The sequence below is a fragment of the Gallus gallus genome, chromosome 1 (genome assembly GCF_016699485.2).
Source record: "Gallus gallus isolate bGalGal1 chromosome 1, bGalGal1.mat.broiler.GRCg7b, whole genome shotgun sequence".
Taxonomy (NCBI): domain Eukaryota; kingdom Metazoa; phylum Chordata; class Aves; order Galliformes; family Phasianidae; genus Gallus; species Gallus gallus.
The window spans coordinates 11,604,637-11,626,157 of NC_052532.1; the positions used below are offsets into that span (position 1 = coordinate 11,604,637).

Genomic DNA, 21,521 nt, shown 5'->3' on the forward strand with positions numbered 1-21,521 from the left:
AACTCAGCAGCAAAACTCACTTCAGAATGTCATGACCTCTGAAGCAGATTGATGGCTTAGTTTCAAAATATTTAGCCAGATTTTAGGATCTTAGTGCCCACTACTCAATTCTTCCTTCTGAGAATACCAAGACAATTAGAGGGTAAACTACAGCAACAATAGTACAAGCTACTTCAGAAATGATTATACATATAAATCAGCATGGCCTAACTTTATAGCACAAAGCTTGAGTTCAGGTTGTGCCAATACAACTAGGCAAGCAGCTGTACCGTAAACTGTGGTCTGAAGTTAATTAAGAATAACTCTTTACAAAAATGGAGTTAGCTTCAATACAAGATCATTTCAGTACCATAATTTATAGAACTGCAGCAAGCTATCATATTAGCAGAATGATGACACAACAAACTGTGCAGTTGTGAAAAAAAAAGCAAGAAACCAAATAATTTGGTGTATTACAAAATATATGTACTGTCCTGAGGCAGTGTTGATGCTGGAAATGAGCTACTTACTAAAAAGTATTTTACTGAAGTTTTTTTTGATCTCTGATACGGGGGGGGGGGGGGGGGGCATGGAATTGCACAGCATTAGAAGACAACTTGAAGGAAATGTCTCTTTTAAAGATAAACATTTGAAATCTCTATTGCATGACTCTTAAAATCCATAAATTTCTTTACTGTCCGATATAAAAGCAAAAAGATATATACTCATAACCACACCTTTTAAACAAGAGAGGAAAAAAAGAACAGTAACCATTGTTGGTCTCACAGCATAGTACAAAATGCGTGGTTTTTCTTTTGCCCCACCTTAAAGCACATGTATAAAGCAAACTGTTCATAAGAATGCTGAAGAAAGAAAACCATGACACAATCCTAAATAGTGATTTTATAAAGAAACTTTCACTAAGATAATTCGTGTTGCGCTTAAGAAGTCTATACACATTAATGACCAAAGTTATAAATTAGTACACCAAAATTCAAAGAGAAAGAAACAAGCACTAAAACCCAAACTGCAATTACACAAACACACAACTGAGTGGCTCAGTTTTTTGTATATGCATGAGTCTCCTCACAAAAAAGCAAGGAGAAATGGTATGCAATGGGAAATCTAGCAATCCTGACTTTGTCCTTATAAATTATTGTTATATTTAGCACTGAGAGGTTTGAGGATTGTATGAACTTGATAACAAGTCATGCACAGAAGTTCACACAAATAACATCTTGATGCCAGCATTCAGCTGAACCATGTTAAAATACAAGACAGTTTCTGTTTCAGAACTACTAAGAAGTATCTAAATTTAAACAGATCATGCAGCAGAACGTCTGGGGGAAAAATGACAAAGATGATGTGTAGTGGGTACACCCTGTTAGTTTAACTTCAGTACCTGGAAAAGTTATAGAGAAGAGCATCCTGGAGGAGCCACTATCAGGCACCATCAACATAGTTTCATGACAGGAAAATCCATCCAGTCTGACTAATCTGATGCCCATCTACTGTAAAGTCATTCACTTAGGGGATGAAGAGAAAACAGTGGATGTAATTTTTCTGGATTTCAGCAAGACCTTTGATATCATCCCTCACAGTACCCTTCTGGATAAACTGTCCAACTGTAAGATGAACAGGTTCATACTATGCTGGGTGATGAATGACTGAATGGCAGAGCTCAAAGGGTTGTTGTGAATGAGGCTACACCTGGCTGGAAGCCAGCCACAAGTGGTGCTCCCCAGGGCTCAATCCTAGGACCAGCCCTATTCATTTTTAGTCAATGAACTGGATGCAGGAATGAAATGTATCCTTAGCAAATCTACTGATGATACTTGGAAAAATCTACACAAGCTGGAGTATTGGGCAATCAGCAGTGGCATAAAGTTCAATAAAGACAAATGCTGGATGCTGCACCTGGGACACAGCAATGTCAGACACAGGCAGACTGGGAGATGAATAGCTGAGAGTAGCTCAGCAGAAAGGGATCTGGTGGTGCTGGTGACAGCAGCTCACTATGAGCCACCAGCATGCCCATTAGTCAAAATGGTAACCCACATTTTGGGGGTGCATTAAACACAGCCTACTCAGCCAGTCCAAAGAGGTAACTCTCCCACTACATTTAGCACTGCTGTGGGTTCACCTCAAATACTGTGTGCCTTTATGGGCTCCATAATATAAAAAGGATGTTACATTCCTCAGATGTGTCTGGAGCAGGGGGGCAACAAAGCTGGTTAAATGGGGTGGAAGGCATGCTCTGTGAGGAGTGGCTGAGGATGCTTGGGTTTCCCAGTTTGGAATAAAGGAGGAGAAGCAGCAATGTCATTGTTCTGTACACCTGGCTTCTCTTCCTCCTCAGCAATTTTTCCCCAGTAAACACATGGAAACTGCACAAAGTTGCACACAGGGAAATCCAGACTGGATGTGAGCAAAGAAAGTCACTACTGTGACAGTAGTCAAATACCAGAACAGGCTTCCTAGCAAGGTGGTTGTTGCCTCAGACACAATAGTGTTCAAGAAGCATTTGGATAATGCCCTTAATAGTATCTTTTAACCTATAGTTGGCATTGAAGTAGTCAAGCAATTGGAGTTGATCCCTGTAGGTCACTTTCAAATGAAATATTCTATTCTAACCCAAAAGTAACATTAAACACTTCTCTTAGTTATCTCGTAACAAAGCCTTAAATAAGTTCTGAACCTAAATTTCTACAAGTGGTTGTCACTGAAGGTCAGGCAGGAGACATTGCCAGGAATGTTTTGGACCACAACAAGAAAGGTTGGCATAATTTACAAAGGAAAGATAAAAATTCCTGAAAGGTGCAATGCATGTTTGTGAGAAAAAGGCTTTTTTGAGAGCTTCAGTAACTGAGACATGTATCTCATTTGAGTATGGAGAAAGAAAACACTGGGGGAACGGCAAGAGAATTGTACATAATGCACACACACACACACATATATATTTTTCAGTCCATTGCAAAGTCAGGTCTGGAGGAAAGCGTGTACTGCCAAGGACTGTAAAGATGATGCTGTGGGAAAGATAAGTATGCAGTGGGAGTCAATTGAGCAGACATATGAAGGTCTGGAACAAAAGAACAGCTAGAGAAAAATGCTTGCTAAGAGAAAATTTAGAACTGAATATAATTTTAGTTAGTACCTTCAGCAGCAGGGAGAGCTGCAATGAAAAAACATCAAACATGATCAGTGGCTTCATGAATCCCAGAATCCACTTCGAAAGAATAGGCCTATTGCCTTCTCCAGTGATACTGAGAACACCAACACTTAATTTATTGTATTAGACGAAAAATGTGATAATCCACAAGACAAATGTGTTAATCCTGTAAACTCATGCTGCCAGTTTGAATGTATTCATAAAACTCAATGAGTTAACCTCATACCAGAAGGCTTTCTACTAAATGAGGTACTGTCTGTTCTCCTGCTGTTGGCATGAATTCAGTCTTATGTGCTTTGGCTAATTCAGCTGAAACGTACTTGCAAATCCACACCTGATCTGGATCACATGTATATTAATGCAGCACACAGACCAGACACAAAGAGCCAGCACCTCCTGAAATGAGTAGAATTACACTCATTCTGCAAGCACCACAGTATTTTCTTCACACTCTCCCCCTACTCTGAACACAGAAAGTTTAAAAAAAAAATAAAATGAAGAACCGTGGAGGAGAAGAACTCGGTTCTATTGCTTCCCTTTCTTGGAAGGCAGTCAAGACAGAAGATACACACAGTTTCTCAGAAATACAGGCTCATACATCTATGGGGTAAACTATCTTTGAGAAGGAACAACGGTAAAGCAAAGCATTATCTCAAGTAATCATGAAACAGGTTTAGGAAATACCAATGATACAAATGTTAAGGGCTTAAGGAAAAGTACTTGGAATGTTAAATTTTTCAGCGTTGGACATCATACTGACTGCACTTACATTTCATGGAAACTCAAAAAAAACCCTTCATCACAAACAGGAGTCGTATGGATAAAAGCCATTTAAATGAAAGAAGCTTATTTAATAATTTAGGATTAAAAAAAATCACCAAGCTCCACATACAAACATTTTCCAGCTGGCTCATAAACTATGTGCTGACATTCTATTTCTTACTTAGCTTATTTCTAATAACGAAGATGGTTTTCAAATTTTCTAGAAAACGTTCTCTTGCTGTTAGCATATAACATTGAAGTGAATTACCAAGTTAAAATATTTTACACAGATATTGGTCCAAATCCAATACTTTTATTCCAAGAACAGAAGCATGATCTACAGTCAAATCCATACAAAATGCAGAACCAGTTTGAGACAGTATGTTTTTAAAAAGTTAGACAACTCAAAGCAAGTGTTTTGAACAGCTTGAATCTGACTGCTTATTCCTAGATGCAGAACAACAAAATACGAATCTACCATAGATCAATGATATTCACAAAGTCATGGCTTACACACAGCAGTATCACATCTCCCTCAAATCAATGATATTTCCTGGTTTAAAAAGCTTCAGAAAAGCTTTTTAACTTAATTCCATTGTAAGCCAGAAACAGACTAATTTTATAAACATATCCTCCAGTTGAACACGCTAACTCAAGTTTCACTAGGATCCTCTAAATCACCATACACAAATCATTTTTACAGATCCTGAAGTACAACTGTCTTACTGAGTAGTAGGCATATAGCTACACACTCTTTTTCTACATAAGCAAGGTATTTCAGATGCCTCTCACACAGCGTATCCTCCTGTCAGCAGACCACAACTTGTTCTTTTCCTTTTACTTCAGTATCTTTTTAGTAGAGCAAGCCCATAAATAGATGCAGGAATACAACTGAGTTGATGATAAAATACGACATATGGGCAGAAAAAGCAAATGGGAAAATGAGTGGTGAGAAGAAAATGACTCTAGTGGAAGTAACTTAAAATAGTTTTCCCATCAGATAAAGCATTCACATAACATTTAGGACAGCTAACACAGGAAATTGAACAGAAAAGTTTCCATTAGGATCTGAAATACATAAATGCATCCATAGATGTATACACAAAGCCTTACTCTGAGCTCTGGCCCTAAAAGTTCTTAATCTGTTCATTTTCACTTTTTAATAGTTGAAGGGGAAATGCTACACAGAGTTGTAACGTGAGGAAATGCATGTATTTGAGCATTAGCTTCATATCCTAAGATTTCAGGAGACTGCAGCAGAAAACAAGTCCCTCAAAAGCTTATCTGTGTCAGAAAGAATTTATATAAAAAGCTATTAACATAAATTTGTACAGAAGAATATTAAGCTACTGAAAACAGCTCGTTCTCGAGTTTAATGCAACTTTTTATAGAAGACTATCCATATCCACAGAATAGCCTAACTACTACGTATGTGTATTTAAAGTTCAGTACAGAACAGCAAAACTCTGAAGAATGATTTCTAATGCCTTGTCAGAGCATATACAAAGCACTGCTCTGTGACTCTTGAAAAAGAAGAGAACATTTTCCGCAGTGCATTACTATTGATCAGAGGATAACCTTTCCATGTAACCGACTCCAGGCTTACAAAGTTGTACAGGACTAAGCAGAGTACCAGCCAACAGCCTAACACTTTCTGGAAAGCAAACTGAAGAGAAAAGCTTTCTTTCCCTCATGTGCAGAACTTTAAATCTATGCATACATTTTCAGAAGCTTGCTTTACTAATACTAGCCGTGTTCTGTTTCTTCATATACACACAGAAGGAAGTGCTTCAGTTCACTGTACCTGTCTGGAGCTACTTTACAGGTTTGCAACAGAGAGAAGTTACCCAAGAACTCTATTACAGAGAGATCTGTACTAAATAGAATTCTGTAGATGAGCACTCTAGGAAAACAAATTTATGGAAAAGAAAAATTGGGTAGTATTTTAAGAACAGAAACCTTACTTGGAACTGCAGCTTCAGGAAGGGCAGAACAAGGAAAATTGAAACTCCTTTTTTTTTTTTTTTTTAAATATGGGTTAGAAGAATCCAGTGCAATTGAGCTATAAAGCATAACACAAAACTCCCCATAACGTCAATACAACGCATGTCTTGCAGGATTCAGCTGTCCACAACAAGTACAATAGCTTTATGTCTGCACAAAGGCATTAAGTATTGCTTCCTCTTTCATAGTAATTTTTAGCAGCAATTTTACTTCACCTATTTTTATACACAAACATATCACTTAAAATACGCAAAAGCTGCTAACTCCAAGAACTTATGAACAAAACCAGGAAGACTTGATAGCACAGAACCATAGAATGGCTTGGATTGGAAGGGACCTCAAAGGCCATCCAGTGCCAACCCCCTGCCTTGCGCAGAGCTCACGCACACCAGATCGGGACCCAGGGCCTCATTCAATCCTGCCCTGAGCACCTCCTGAAGTTCGGCATCCACTGCTTCTCTGTGCAGCTCCTCATCATCTTATTCCAGTGATCCGCTGTACTACGCACTTTATAACCCCATCAAGGTTTGACCTTATGTTGTAAAAGTTCAGCAACATAACCAACACACAAAAGAAAACAATGCAAGAAATCAGGCGGCGCCTCGTGTTCCTTTGATGTTTTTTCCACTTTACTCTTACAGCAACAGTTCAGAAAGGGATGTTCTACACGAAACAAACATCCTCCAACCTGAAATACCCTTAAGCCCTTCCTCGGAACCGAGGTACCCATAACCCACATTAGAAGTTCAAGATCTCACCCCCTTCACGTGGGCCGGGGCCTTATCTAAACAAAGCCGCAACCGCTCGGAACCGCTCCCCGGCCCGGCCTGCAGCCCCGCCGCGCCCACCTGCGCTCCCCCCCCTCCGCCCACAACGCCTCCGAGGAGCCACGAGCGGCCTTCCCGCGCCACGCGCAGCCCCCACCCCGATCCTGGAGGAGCGATGCTGGGGGACCTCCGCGGGTCCCCGCCCTCGGCCCGGCCGGGGGCCACCCTTACCGAGCAGGAGCAGCTTCACCTCCCTGGCCGCCTTCTCGCCGTCCTCCCGCAGGTTCCTATCGATCATCTTGCTCCTCTCCACCGCCGCCTTGTCCTCGGCGCTCAGCGTGCAGCCCATCTCGGCAGGGGCTGCGTACCTCGCCGCGGGGAGAAGCGGGGAGCGGAGGGCTCCGGAGAGGCGCCGAGGAGGGGGGGAGCAGAGCCCGCCCGCTTTCTTTCTCCCTCTTTCCCCACCTGAAGCGCAGCGGCGGCGCAGGCAGCGCGCACCACGTTTACCTCACACGCAAGTAAGGGGAGAGCGGAGCAAAAAAAAAAAAAAAAAAATCCCAAAATTGTAAAAAGCACCACAACAAGGGGAGGGGGAGGCTTCCCTCGATCCGTCCCCGGGGACACGCTGCCGCCGGAAGCGTCCACTCCGCGCTCCCCTTCCTCGAGACTGCTACCACCGCCCCCGCCCCTCCGGAGCTCTCGGCGACGCGCACAGCCCACAGCGCCGTGGGAGGGAGAGGAAGGGGGCGTGCGCGTGCACGCGGGGGAGGGCGGGGCGGGAGCGAGTGCGCCTGCGTACAGCATCGAGCGGCCGGAGGGAGAGAACGGAATGCGGGCGAGAAGCTCAGTCTGTCCTGCGTGTGTGTGACGTCAGCGCACGGCTCCGCACACCTGGCGACGGACGGGCGGGCGGACGGGGGGGGGCTGCTGAGGGCTCGAATTTAAGTGGCTCTGCGCGGGAGGTTCCATTACGTTGAGGAGGGAACGCCCAGGGACGGCTTTGCTAATGCCTACAGGGTCTACTCCAGAGACTGAGAGTTGCTTGTGTTGGGGTGTCCGACTTTCTTGGGCGTGGCCTCCGTGGCCGGGAACGTTTCCACCCGCCGTGTGTCGCCTCCTGCTGCCTCACCGCTGAGAGCCATCTGAGTTCCACTCCCCGGCGCTGCGTGCTGACGGAGGGGCAGCTGTGTGCAGCAGCGCGGCCCTTGGGGAGGCTGGTGTGATGTGGGGAAGCCTCTCGGCTTTGCGCACAAGGGCGGCCCCTGCAGCTCCTCCTTGCTGCCCCGCAGCAAAACGTCGCCATGTAAACCCCACACAGTACCACAGAATCTGTATGAGACAAAACTTTCTGAATTTTAGGATGAGTTTCAGTCAGAACGCCACATGCAAGAGTCTACAAGGCAAGCATGTTAAATTCAGGTTTGTCTTCTCCAGTGAGCCTTTAGGGTTACTTATTCTTCTCACGGAAGGGGCTCAAAAAGTAGAGGATTTGACAGCACAGGTGATATTTTACAACAGAAGGGATGCCATACAGAGAGACCAGGACAGGCTTGTAAAGTGGGGCCATGTGAACCTCTCCCGTGAAGAAAGGCTGAGGGAGTTGGCTTGTTCAGTCTGGAAGAGAGAAGGCTCTGGGGACACCTAACTGTGGCATTCCAATACTGAATGGGAGCTTATAAACAGGGGCAAAAATATATATGTATTTTTTACTCAGTCTAGTAGTAATAGGACAAGAGGAATTGGCTTTAAACTAAAAGAGAGAAATGTAGGTTAGATGTTAGGAAGAAATTATTTACTCACACGGTGGCGAGGCGGTGGCACAGCTGCCCAGTGAAGCTGTGGATGCCACATGCCTGGAAGCATTAAAGTCCAGCGTGGTTGGGGCCCAGGGCAGCCTGATCTGGTGGGTAACAACCCTGTCCAAGCAGGGCATTGGAACAACGTGATCATTAAGGTCCCTTCCAAGTTAAGCCACTCTATGATAATTTTATGATTTTCTTCTTTCTATGGATCTTTGAGTGCTGGCACTGAATAAGCCATAAGTAATGACATAAAATGAAATATAATTAAACCATGAATTAAATATTTTGACTCTTTCTTATTAAAAGCATATATGCAACCCTTTTTTAAAGAAACTCTGAAAAACATTAGCTTGCAAGACTTTCTAAGACCTCTGAAACATTTTTTCTGGCTGTTCTTCACTGTGCTACCCCAGAAAAGAATGTCTGGGCAGCTGAGAGGTGTGAGTTATTTCTTTGTCCTAAGTCATTCGCTCTTCTTAAGAGTTCCTGCATGCTACTGAACAGTCAGGCACAGTGAGGGAAAAAAAGGAAGTTGGGGACAGGAAAATTAATAAGTTTCGGAATGGTTTCCTGATTTAGGAACTTATTTTGGATACTGGCAAGTGAAAGTGTACAGATTAAGGAATAAGAAAGCAGTAAACAGTGATTTTGGTAAATGGAAATACGTAGCAGTGGAAGAGTTAGGTGTTATATGGATTGAGATACTACAAGCAGGGCATCCCAACTTTGTATGGATTTTGTTTCATTTAATTATGTACCCAGTGCACATATTTTTGTACTTTTGACTATGAGTGTCTGTCATGAATCTATCTGTGCTGTTCTTAACTATTTAATGGTGTCACTACACCCATACTCACACAGGGTAAAGTAGGCCCAAGTTTTTATCACCCTTTTGAAGAACAGAACTTTTTTTCTTTGCAGCCAATTTTTGTGGATTTTTAATTTCAGAGGAGCAGGAGAAATACTCATTACAGGTTACATATGATTCAACAATACTATTTGTTTGTTTAAAACCATTTGGCATGGTTTTAAACTAATACAAGGGAGGTTTAGGTTAGATATTAGGAGGAAGTTTTTCACACAGAGGGTGGTGACACACTGGAACAGGTTGCCCAAGGAGGTTGTGGATGCCCCATCTCTGGATGCATTCAAGGCCAGGCTGGATGTGGCTCTGGGCAGCCTGGTCTGGTGTTGGTGACCCTGCCCACAGCAGGGGATTGAAACTAGATGATCTTTAAGGTCCTTTTCAACCCAGGTCATTCCATGAATCTATGTTTCTATTTCTTCATGCAGTATTCTTTGAAAGATCTTTTCAGCTATGTTCATCAATCTCATTTGTTTGCTTCTACATACTAAGTAATTCCTCAGCTGATACTTGATTGTATTGCGGAGTTGCTTTGCATCAGTAGAAGCTTTCAGGGTCTTAGAATAATATATACTCTTTTACAGAGCCCAGAAAGGTTGAATAGTTATTTTGCTAATTATTCTTGCCAATACTGAGAAAAAAGTCTGTCCATGCAGTGCTTTCCACAAATAACACCTTGTATAATGTTAAATTGTAGAGCAGTGGAGGTCTGAATCTACACTTGGAGCCAGCAGAGATCTTTATTTAGTTGCAGAGGTTCACTTCTGGTGTACTGAAGTATTTTCTTTTAATCTGAAATATTCTACTGTAGTGCAGAAAAAAAAAACCCTATAATTAAATATTTCAATATTGTCTGTATTTGAGCAATACACCATCTATTAGTAATTGCTCTTCAGCAGTGTAGTTACATGAAATAGTGTATTTCATCACTGAAGTTAGAACTATACAGCTTTGTCCCTTCATCTGACAAGTTGGTAGAATGCTCAGAAGCTATGCGCGTGTTTTGCAGCCTCATTTCTGAGAGGAGAGATTTTGTTGTTTTGCTTGCTTTAGTGACAAATAGCAGTGGTTTGTTGTGGCCTCCATTTGAGTGCCCATCACCTGCTCTTAGGTTTATTTTCAGTAAGATTATCTTCAGCTGCTACTGCATGAGCTTGATAGAATTTCTTATGTTTGATACAATAGTGTATAGTGGGGGTAACAATTCAGAAGCCTTCAAACTTCTTCTTTGCTGTTTTTCAGATTTAAATTAAAATCATCTAATTCAGCCAATTTATACCTTTAAGATCTTTGCAAAATGCAAAATTACATCTGCAAAACCAAATACACAATTGTTATGGAAGCAGAGGAAAACAGACAAGAATTTGAGTTTCTATCTTTGTAAAAAGACCAATTTAAGGTGGATTCATGGGGGAAAAAAAAGCAAAAAAACAAGACATGATAAACAACACAAACTGTGGTTAATTAAAGCTCAATGCTTAATCTAAAGTAAAATTTTATATAATTTACTTAATTTATCTTTGTGCTAAGAAAACAAAATATTACTGAAGTCCAGTGCAAGGTATCTTCTTCCATACTACTATTTCACTTTTAAAGTATGTATGTTAAAGTTTTGTTTTTAGACAGTTTCTTGACTTTTTTTTTTTTAACAGTTCTACTACACCCCCTTTTTTTTTTTTTTTCCAGATTACTACAGGAGCATCCTCTGTGGTGCTGTGATCCCATGTGACTGCAAATCATTATCAGTGGTAGGTAATTACATTGCACTATTTGAAATGTAGAAAGATGAGTAAACTGTAAAGTAGACGTGAAAGGTAAGCTGCAAATACAAATCTATCGTAGGTAGTGGAGACTTTAGATATTAATTAGCAGTGATGGATGATGTCCCTGCTCAACAGCGTCAGGACAGTCTTCAGATGCAATGTGCAATGCCTCTGTGAGTGACCTTACTAAGATTTTGGACACTTTAATTCAAAATGAAATTTTGGGGGGGAACAAGGAAGAAAATTGTTTAAATTTTGTAAAGCCGTGGCTGAACAATGCTGAATTGATTAAGCTGTAATTTGTCAGCATACTAATACGGAAGCTGCTTGTTAATATGGAGGCAGTGGATGCAAATAATTATTGCCAATGCCCTGCGAGATTGCAAGGAAATTCAAAGATGTATATTGTGCGAGTGTGGTGCTGCTAGAAGGGAGAGGGAATATATGCTATGTAGGTTAGCAGATACTACGTGTGACCTAGTACTCACTGCTGCCCAGAAATCCGCAGTAAGTCTTCTGTTAATTTTAATGAAGTCAATGCTAATTACACTAATATGAGAGGAGAATCAGCTTTGTGTACACATACAGTGTAATCCAGAGGTCTTTGAAAGTGGACTGCATGTGTTTCAAAGACTCATCAATGGGGCAGAGGAGTATTTGACATTTAATTCAAGTTTTGTTAACCTATCCAAAAGATCAGGCTTCCAGTCACTTGTGTGAGTTACCCGAAAGCTGACAATCTGAACATCCGAGATACTTCAAATAGACCCTTTAATATGTTTTTAAATATGTTGGAGCCAGGAGAAAAGGTTTAGTAAGGTGGATTTCTTTTTGTTCCATCTGCACAGTATTGAAAGATTATCTTGTTTGATTTAATCCTCAATATTTCTGGCGAAAGAGACTGCATAAGCCACTGTCCATTCAAACTCTGAGCTTCAAATTAACTAATCATGATAAGGAATTCATAGTATAAATAAATAAAAGAACTCATTGAACAATTGAGTGTTATTAATAAATACTATATTAGCTTGTAAAAGAGTGACACACACACACACAAAGATACACACTTATTTCCATAGTGCTGATGTGTGCACAAGAACTCTAGTACTTTAGAATTTTGTGCCTTTAGTATACACATAGCAGAAACAAATTATACATAAATTAAAACAGGAAAAAAAATCAGCTAATACTACAAAATACATGTCCCTTTGGCATAGGTGTTTATTCTTTGTCCCACGTAGGTGGAGAAAACTTTAAGTTCTTTCACAGTAATTGTGAAACAGCACTTTGAACCATTGTTTTGTTTATTAACAATGTTGTCCATGAGTAAGAATTAGATCCATGCCTTATATAGGAATGTGTATATTCATGTGTAGTTGCCACATTAGCAACAATTATAGATTAAATAACATTCTATTTGTGCAAAGTTTTAGTAAATCTTGTTTTTGGATTGACTACTTTAACTTTGAATTGTAGGAAGTAAACTTTACTCTTAATGCAAGAGTATTGATCCCTATAAAGATTATTCTTTAGTCAAAAAGGTTGATGTATTGTTAACAACTTTAGGATAAATATATTTATTCAAGATTGGTGAGAATATAGTGAGTGAAACAACTATGTAGATATTCCATTTCTCTCTCATCCAAGCACTGAGTTCAAGAGAATAGAACAGCTTTTTGACTGCGGTGTGTGATGTTGTCTTATGTACTATAAAAAGCAGCTCTTGTGAGTAGGTAGCTTGAATAATGTTTCCTTTCCCCGCATTTTAAATTACCTATGAATTTCACTTATTCTCATGAATAGATTCTATAAAATATTATTGCAAGATTTTAGTTCCTAGTTAAAAATGTACAATAAATTCAGCAGCTATTTTGTTGACAAGGCATATAAACACCAAAATGAAAAACAGGACTGATGACTTATGGAGATTCAGTGCCATTGGCATTAACTAGTGATTTTAAATAAATAGCTTGTAAAACTTACTGATTGAATGGAGTGGCTTATGACCAGCTTATCAAATAAATGTGATTTGACTTCTTTTACATTCAGCGTACATGACATTAGCATGTACATAAAACATAATTTTTTAATAAGTGTTCTATTTTATTTTTTGCAAACTTTGTAAGCACTTGCTTGTAAGCACTTGCTGGTTTTGGCAGTAGTCTTTCCATGTAAGAATACTGCTTAGCTGTGAGTATTGATCAATATATAAAATTTTAACTTTGGAATAAGTACCGAAGTGGGTTTGTCCTTCTCCTGTGCAGGCACAATGACAAAGCCTAACACTAGAACCTGACATTCTATTGCTGTGACTCTATAGGATTCTCTTGATTGCTAACGGTGGAAAAGGAACACAGTCTTAAAACTGCCCATCTCCTTTGATTATTTTTTAACACACAGCAGTATCAGGCACGTGAGAAGGAAGGTGTTTGCCATGATTTTGTGCTTACAAGTATGCTCAATCTTCAAAATGTTCCTGATCATCTTGTACAAGGTCCCAGATTCAATCCAGAACTGTACTTCAATCTATGCTTACTTTTACTCTTAGCTTGTGCTTAACTTTGAACTCTGCTCCTTCTGAAAAAGTGTTTGTGTGCCATAAAACTTTGGGTTTTTTTCAGCTGCACTAGTTGATCTAAATAAAAAGCATTACCTCTACCAACAAACTTTTGGATTAAACAGTTCATTAGTAACAACAAAGTTCATGGTTCAGATGTTGGCTCCACTGAAGTCAATGGAAATGTTATCTTTAGCTTATCGTACTGTTCATCAGTACATCCAGAATTTCTCAGTTGGAACTCAAGTGCTTGAAGTTCTGCATGTATCTAAGCTTATGCTTGATCTACAGCCAGGGTGCTTGACGTCTTGCAAAATTAAGACTTGCTTATCTAAACAGATTATACTGACACTCATTATATGTATATATATGTATATATATTAGTGTGAAAACACTGGTTTTGTTGCATAAATGAAGAAAGTCCTTATAACTTTTTGTGTAGAATCTTCTTCTGCGTGTGTTTGGAGAAAAGATAGTCTCTGATTTAGCACTCAAAATCAGAACATGAGTTAATTTCCATCCCTTTAAAATTTTGGTCTGAGTATTTTCTCATTTCAGTTTTCCTTCAATGGCCTAAAGAAATAAAATGCAGATTACTTCTTATCATCACAGAGATGCAAATAAATATGCAGGATATTCTCTAATGCATTGGTAAAATAGATTGCATTTTGTTGATTCAGAGGAAATTACTTACTATTCAGAGCAAAAGAGGTATTTGCTGTACTAGAGGAACTAACAGTTTCTAATTCTTCTTCCTTCACCTTCTGAACGGGAACAAGAAGACTCACCCGGCAGTGGGTTACATTTCAGTGTTCCTTTGTTTGCCTTGGCAGTTACTCCGCTTTTATATTAATATCATATTAGTCCAAGTTGCCTGAGTTACACTATTAATTCTTTCCTTTGTTTACATGTTTAATGTCCTTAAAGCTTTTAGAAATAATGGACTGCTCCTTCTTTAAAAATAACTAGTTCATTTTTTTTTTAATCTGTGCAGAATGCAGAAAATGAATGGTTACAAAGTTATTAATTTTTAACTATCATTGTGAATTGAATACCATTATGGTGTTTAGCTGAATAATACATTATATCTAATGGTGTCTGCTGTTATGAATTATATTTTGAACGTAATCTTCCATTTGAAAGCTAAGTCGTGCCTTGCAGCATTATGTTGATCCATTGTTTTTTTTTTCCATCATTTAAATTCCACAAAATAAATAAATAAAGAAATAAATGACCATATTACCAGAGTAGGACTCTGACAGATTTTTTTCCTTTTTTCAAGAATAAAATTTGTGGAATCAATTGTCTTAACAGAATAAAATCAAGTAACACAAATATAAAAGTATAATGATGAAACAGGCATAAAGTCTATTTGTAAAATGAGAAAATATTTTCAGTAATATTTTGTTTTTAAAATACTGTGGCTAGCTGTGAGCATAATATATATTAGCTAAGCTCTGCCAGCATTACTAGTAATTCAAAATAACTAGATCAACTGTACTGAAAGAAGAATGCTGTTGTGAGTATGTGTAAAATGCTGTTGTTAACTTGTTGGTTTCCACAGCCCTGAAAAGTGGTAAAAAATGTAGAAGTAAAAACTTAACTTTACAAAATTATCTCTTCCCTTTCTTAGTATGCAAAAAATAATTCTTCCCTCTCTGTGTCATGAGATCACTTGACGGAATAATCTGGCAAGCTATTCTGTGCAGTTTATTTCATCATGTTGAGTATTGGCCAGGATCTAGGCTTTAGTCCCAAGAAAGTAGATGCTGTTTTCAGCCTCTCTCATGAGAGGCATTTGGAAGATCCAGCTATTTTCCTAATTGAAGAACTATAAAACTGAGTTGTGAGCCATTGCTGAAAGAATGTGAGGAACCCAGTTTAAGAAAGCTGTATATTGATAACAGTGTCTAAGGGGAAAAAAAAAAAAACAGGAAATATTTTTAAATGAGAAAGAGCTATCAGGAATTTAAACAGGAAAGACTGAGTACTGTTTGTTGCTGCAGAATGCTAATGCAGTATGCAGAATGACCATTGCCCTGAAGATCTGCGCTTTTGACGGGAAGTCAATCTGAGGTCAGACAAACCAGGTCAGCAGTGCGGACTAGTCCACAAGGCACGTAGCTGGTTAAAGAAGCAGAAAATGGAACTAGAGACAAGGGAGTCAGATTGCAAACCAGAATTATGTTCAGAAGAAGATCTAGGTCACTGTAAAGAGAGCAAAGTGTGAGAGCCAGAGGAGGCAGGATACCAAGCCAAGGTGAGTAATGAGTTGCAGCAGGAACAGAGGGTGAGTCCTCAGAAGCTGATAGATGGCGAACTGAGGCACAAGCAGGCACAATCCATCGTGCTAAATGGGTCATTATCGGCAAGACAGAAAGCACTGAAAAAGATGTGTCAGTCAGAGCTAAGACTTACCTGCCATCCTGCTAACCTGCTGTTTGCCGTGACTAAGCAGCTAGGCTTCCCGTGGGTGGGGTAGGGCAGTACTACAGGCACTTGCTTTGATTTACAGTGCTTGTTATCATAGGAAAACTGAGGTTCGCAGGGCTCACAGCCCAAGTGGTTTCAGTGAGAAACCATTACGCTTGCTAACAGCTCCTTTGCTAATAGATTTGAATGACTACCCCGATGAATAGCTGTGAAAGGTTCTCCACCTCTCAATTCACCTCCTTTGGAACACAGTAGTTCCTTGCCTCCCAAGGCTGGTCTGGGCTGTAGCTTAGTGTCCGTGATTCCAAAATGGACCTACGAGCAATGGGCAGCTTTCCACCAGAGTTGTCTTGGATCAAAACCACATACATGGTGTGCAACGTAGTATGGAATCCATGAACTGTATTTTTTAGATGTCCAAACACCAAAATAAAAACAGCCAACCAACCTTATAATATTCTTATAGTTTTAGATCTGAACTAACCCATTTAGTAGGTCTCCTTCAGTATAAGGAGGCCTTCTTTCTCAGTTTTACATGCTTACCTTTGATACTGAAACAAAAAGAGTAAGTCCCATCACAAAACTTGTTTTTGATAGAATAGGTGTACATTTCATCGTTTCATCTACATTTTGTTTTTATACTAAAAGTGAGATTCCAAGCCATGTTGAATTAATACATATGCACTTCATTTCTACAGGTTTTCGTTCCTACGGAACTGGATCTGATATTACTTTATTGTTTATTTAGAAAGTGGCAATATGTTGTTATACATGGAAATACTGTGAGAAATAAACCTGATGTTAACATTGAATGAGTGCTGCCAAGATAGCCCATACTACAGTAGGCCAGTTAGCCTGAAAACATCCTGGACAAAATAACAAAACAGGTGCACAATTCACTTTCTTATGAACTAAGAATTAGGAATAAAATTAATTCTAATCAACATTTTACTGGATTTTGTTCTCTGGAAAAAAAAAAGTGAAAATCTGTACAGTTTTTGACTAAGTGTTTCATGACATTCAAATTGAAATTGCAGCAATGTGCTTTATCTGTGATTCAGACCTTAGAGATATTTAAGATAAGTGAGATGACAGATTTTTTTAGATGTACATATTCTTTTGCTTTATATGGATGTGTAATTTTGTCATTCATGACATTTGTGTAAATGTGATGTCCAGATTCTAACTGTTGTGGAAGGGTTCTACAGAATACAGAATTAATTTCTGTTCTGTTCACATGCTGTTTGATATCTTTGAAGTAAATATCATACCACAGCTGATAATGCTTGCGCATGGGAGTGTAGGGGTTGTAGATGACCTCTGAAGACATCTAGTCCACCCCCATCCCGCTAATGCATGTTCCCTACAATAAGTTACCCAGGAAGGCATCCAAGTGGGTTTTGAATATCTCCAGAGAAGACTCCACAGCCTTTCTGGGCAGCCTTTTCCAGTGCTCAGTAACCCTCAAAGAAGTTTATCCTCATGTTTTGACAGAACTTCCTGTGTTCCAGTTTGTGCCCATTACCCCTTGTTCTGTTGCTGGGCACCGTTGAAAAGAGCCTGGCCTCATCTACTTGACTGCTGCCCATTAGATATTTGTAAGCATTGATAAGATCCTCGCTCAGTGTCCTCTGAGCTGAGCAGTTCCAGGTATCTCAGCTTTTCCTTGTAAGGGAAATGTTCCAGTCATCATCAGGATGACACACAGGCTGACAAATCATTAACTAATAATGGGTCTAGCACATTTGTACAGAATGACCTAGAGCAGTTATAATGCTGGACCATTTCTGAGAAGAAATAGCTTCAAGCTGCGCCAGGGAAAGTTCAGGCTGGACGTTAGGAAATACTACTCTGAAAGGGTGGTCAGGCACTGGAATGGGCTGCCCAGAGAGGTGGTGGAGTTACCGAGCCTGGTGGTGTTCAAAGAGCGTTTGGATGTTGTGTTGAGGGACATGGTTTAGTGAGAACCATTGGTGAAGGGCAAACAAATGGTTGGACTGGATGATCCTGTGGGTCTTTTCCAACCGTAGCGATTCTATGATTCTATGATTCTAAGATGTGTTTTATTTCAGCCATACACAAAACTTTATGTGTGAGAATAGAGTATTATTCATTGTGTTATAGTATGTAACGACTCCAGAAATGACTGTATTAAGAAATGAATGAAAATGTGTAATGTAACGCTGAGGAAAAAAATTATGTACATATTATATATATATAATTCCGTATATGTGATATTTATGTAGGTAAACAAAGAATAAGTTTATGAACAGATATTTATTTCTTCTTGAAGTTTTGATTAGACTACGATTGAAATGCTACTTAAAGAGCTAGTGTGGAACTACCATAAAAGGAAATTGAAAATCTACAGTCAGTGTAAAACTAGTCAAATGTAAAAACAGTCATAAAAATGACTGGGGAGAATTCTCTAATAAAAATGGTAAGGAATGTGAGAGCCAACGGAAGGAGCTGGCTGCAGTGTGCCTAACTTCACCTTGGACAGATTCTTCAGAAGGCATTGCGCAGCTGGAATTCAGAGCAATCCTCTGATACCACACACTGAGAAGACTGTTGGAACTTACTTATCTCAGATGACAAGTTTTATATGGAAAATCAAACTAGGTACTCCATTTTTTATAATCCTTTCATGTCAGCATATCCATCGTAAAGTAATTTAGAAATGAACTGTAGCAAATCTCTTGTAATTAGAGACGGTAAATGCCCTCAACGTGATATTGTGAAAGAGCCATGGAAGAAGAGCTTTGCGTTGCCTTGCTTCAATGAGGGCATATGGGCAGTGCCATGCTTGGATTGCAGAGCTGGATCTCCTGCTCCTGTGGCTCCTCAGCACAGCTTTGAAGGTCTGTATCTGTGTATCTGCCTCTACTAATGTGCATCCTACAAAACAGGCACAAACATTCGTAGCTTATTATGCCCTATTTAAGGCCACAGTAAGACACCCAAAAACCTAGATTTCAGGGATGAAGAACAATAAAGATATCGTACAAGTTTGCTCTGGAATAAGAATTGTGCTATGGTCACACCAGTGTGGACTGCCTGAATATAAATGTTATTTTTCATACTGAATTTAACTTCCTCTTCATATGTATGTGTGTGCATATGTATCTATGTATATATATGTGTGTTTATTCACAAGAATGTAACAGCTTCTAGTGGGTTGAAGCAGGCAGTGGGGTGTTCTCTCTATTCATACATTTCTGCTTTTTAATAGTGTCTATTCAGAGCAATACAAAAGCCTGATTGAATGCTGGGAGAAATTTTGTATCGTAGAGTCATTTAAATGTGGACTGGGGCATTCTCTGGACAGTTACATAAAAATGACAAGTGACCCTCTGTACAATAGTTGCTTTCAACATGATCCAAGGCCAAGGCAGGCTTTTGACAGTTACATAATGCAGATGGGTTCTGATCAGCCAACACTAAAATGTTCAGCACTGCACAAAATGAGAATCATATTTATCTAAAAACTGAAACAAACAAACAAACAAAAAACAGACAAAAGTTTTCATCTTCAGAATGCCAATTAATTCTCCATGTAATTAAATTCAAATTTAGAAATCTTTATTTCAGTCTGAACACTAATGGGAAGATTGGGAAAGGCTTAAGTATGAATCTGGGAGTTCGAACTTTGATGCCTTTTTGTTTGAATACATTTTCTGTGCATTGTACATGTTTTATGAAATGGCAGATATATCTGGAATATACATCTAGCATATATATGTGGTATTTTTCTGTATATGATATGTGTGTTTTTTATTAAGAAATATTTTACTATGCCTTTAAAATAACTGTAGAATATTTTGGGTACTGAATTCACTAATCCAAATAATATAGCTTTTTCACTAGCATGCTGCCACCTCTGTTTTTCTTGTTGCTTTTTCCACTGCAAAAATTGTTCCTTAGTGCTTTATGCTTATTTGCAATTCCTTAGGCCAAAACAATAATTTCACTGAAAAAAAACATCAAGAATCTATCTGAAAAAATAAAATACACATGCATCAGTAAACACCACATTGCAGCAGTGTGCATTTTCTCTACTCCAAATGGTAATAAAGTCTTAAACTACATGGAATTGTGGCATTTCACTGAACTGAATTTATACTGCAAAAGCCGAAGGCTTTACAAACATATTTTTAATATGCTGCAGGGGAGCTATATCACAGGCTTGCTATCTCTACTATCATTTTTTCACTGTAACCCAAAGAGAAACCTGTTCCTATTGAAGGATAATTTATGGTCATCCTTAAATTCTTTCTTTTATTTCCATGTTGACAACAAGAATGTTAATTACTGGCATACAGGAGTAGTAATAACTTGAAATTAATGATCCTTTTCTGGTGTCCCTTTTTTGAGAATAATTGACCCCTTCTGTTTCTCAATAGATATTACAAAATATTGTAGATAATCGTGTTCAAATACATCAATAAATAAACTTTTATACAAATCCCCATTGCGAATACTAGTATCTTAATTTTGTGTGATTGAAGACAGTATTTTGTTATTCACTCTGACTTTTTCCTCAACATTTTTATCAACACAAATACTTCATAGTAGTGTTATTAAGAAGTGAATTATAAGTTGTATTAAAATAGGGCTTCCATATTTGCCCTCAGGTTCTGTATTAATATGTATAAAGTGAATTACAGTGGAGAATTTTACCATAAAAGGGTTTTTTCTTAATGCTTGAATAATAAAAAGAAAAAAGGCAGTCATGCAGTCTGTTCTGCTTTGAGGATAGCTAGTTTTGGTTACTACTTCTTTTTTGGCAAGATTGATACTGTCAGTCTGTGTGTTCAAAGTATTCAAAAGACTCAGTCTGAAAATAATAAAAATTAAATTTGATTCAAAACAATACTGAACATTGAACAACTATTGGTTAATAAGAAATGATTTATAAATTAAATTGTCCATTGTTGTCTGTTACCAACGTGGTTTTCCTGAATTTGAAACTAATTAATCTCTTGAGGCTGTTATTTATTAGAACTTTATTATTTTTGAAAGCCTTGTTAAAGTAGGCTGAGAATTATCCCAAAAATAATTCCATCTCTTAACACAGTAAATACATAACAGATTTAAGCTTTAACCCTACCGTGGAGCCTTTCTTACTATTACATAACAGAAAAGATAAACCATAGCTAAATCTTTTTATCAGAAGTGGTTTCTTTCCAAGCACTCTCCTCCACCAAGTTTACTCCCCGCCATATGACTCTTGTATGGACAGTATCCTAGGGAGAGAACAGAAATAAATGAGCTTCATCTTTTTGCAGAACTTTGATATCTGATCCTTAACTGAAGAATCTTACTATCTCCTTGTATCACTGAGGAATTCTGGTCCTCAATAATAGGAAATGTGTATACTCTGACAGTATTATTGACTTGGTTCGTTGCCAAAAAGATGC

At 38.8% G+C, this 21,521-nt stretch overlaps 1 protein-coding gene and 1 long non-coding RNA gene across 7 annotated transcripts in view; one reads left to right on the plus strand and one right to left on the minus strand.

Moving 5' to 3' along the window:
- GNAI1 (G protein subunit alpha i1) overlaps positions 1-7,409 on the minus strand; it is a 34,709-nt gene extending 27,300 nt beyond the window's left edge. For 2 of the 4 annotated variants that reach the window (NM_205403.2, XM_046922100.1), the window contains exon 1: positions 6,913-7,409. In NM_205403.2, coding sequence (NP_990734.2) covers positions 6,913-7,030 — 118 coding nt within the window. In that variant the 5' untranslated portion in view covers positions 7,031-7,409. Of the gene's footprint in view, positions 1-6,672 lie in introns of all 4 variants that reach the window. The other 2 variants (XM_046922133.1, XM_046922119.1) reach the window with 2 other exon arrangements.
- A 44-nt stretch (positions 7,410-7,453) lies between these two features.
- Positions 7,454-21,205, plus strand: LOC121109477. 3 transcript variants are annotated; one of them, XR_006934338.1, is made up of 4 exons: positions 7,454-7,541; positions 8,041-8,100; positions 11,035-15,928; positions 16,800-21,205. It is a non-coding gene; the product is annotated as an uncharacterized LOC121109477 (long non-coding RNA). The 3 variants fall into 3 exon arrangements; XR_005847355.2 differs by lacking the exon at positions 7,454-7,541 and having other exon boundaries at positions 7,815-8,100; positions 11,035-11,096; positions 15,675-15,928; XR_005847353.2 differs by lacking the exon at positions 7,454-7,541 and having other exon boundaries at positions 7,815-8,100.
- The last annotated feature ends 316 nt before the right edge of the window (positions 21,206-21,521 follow it).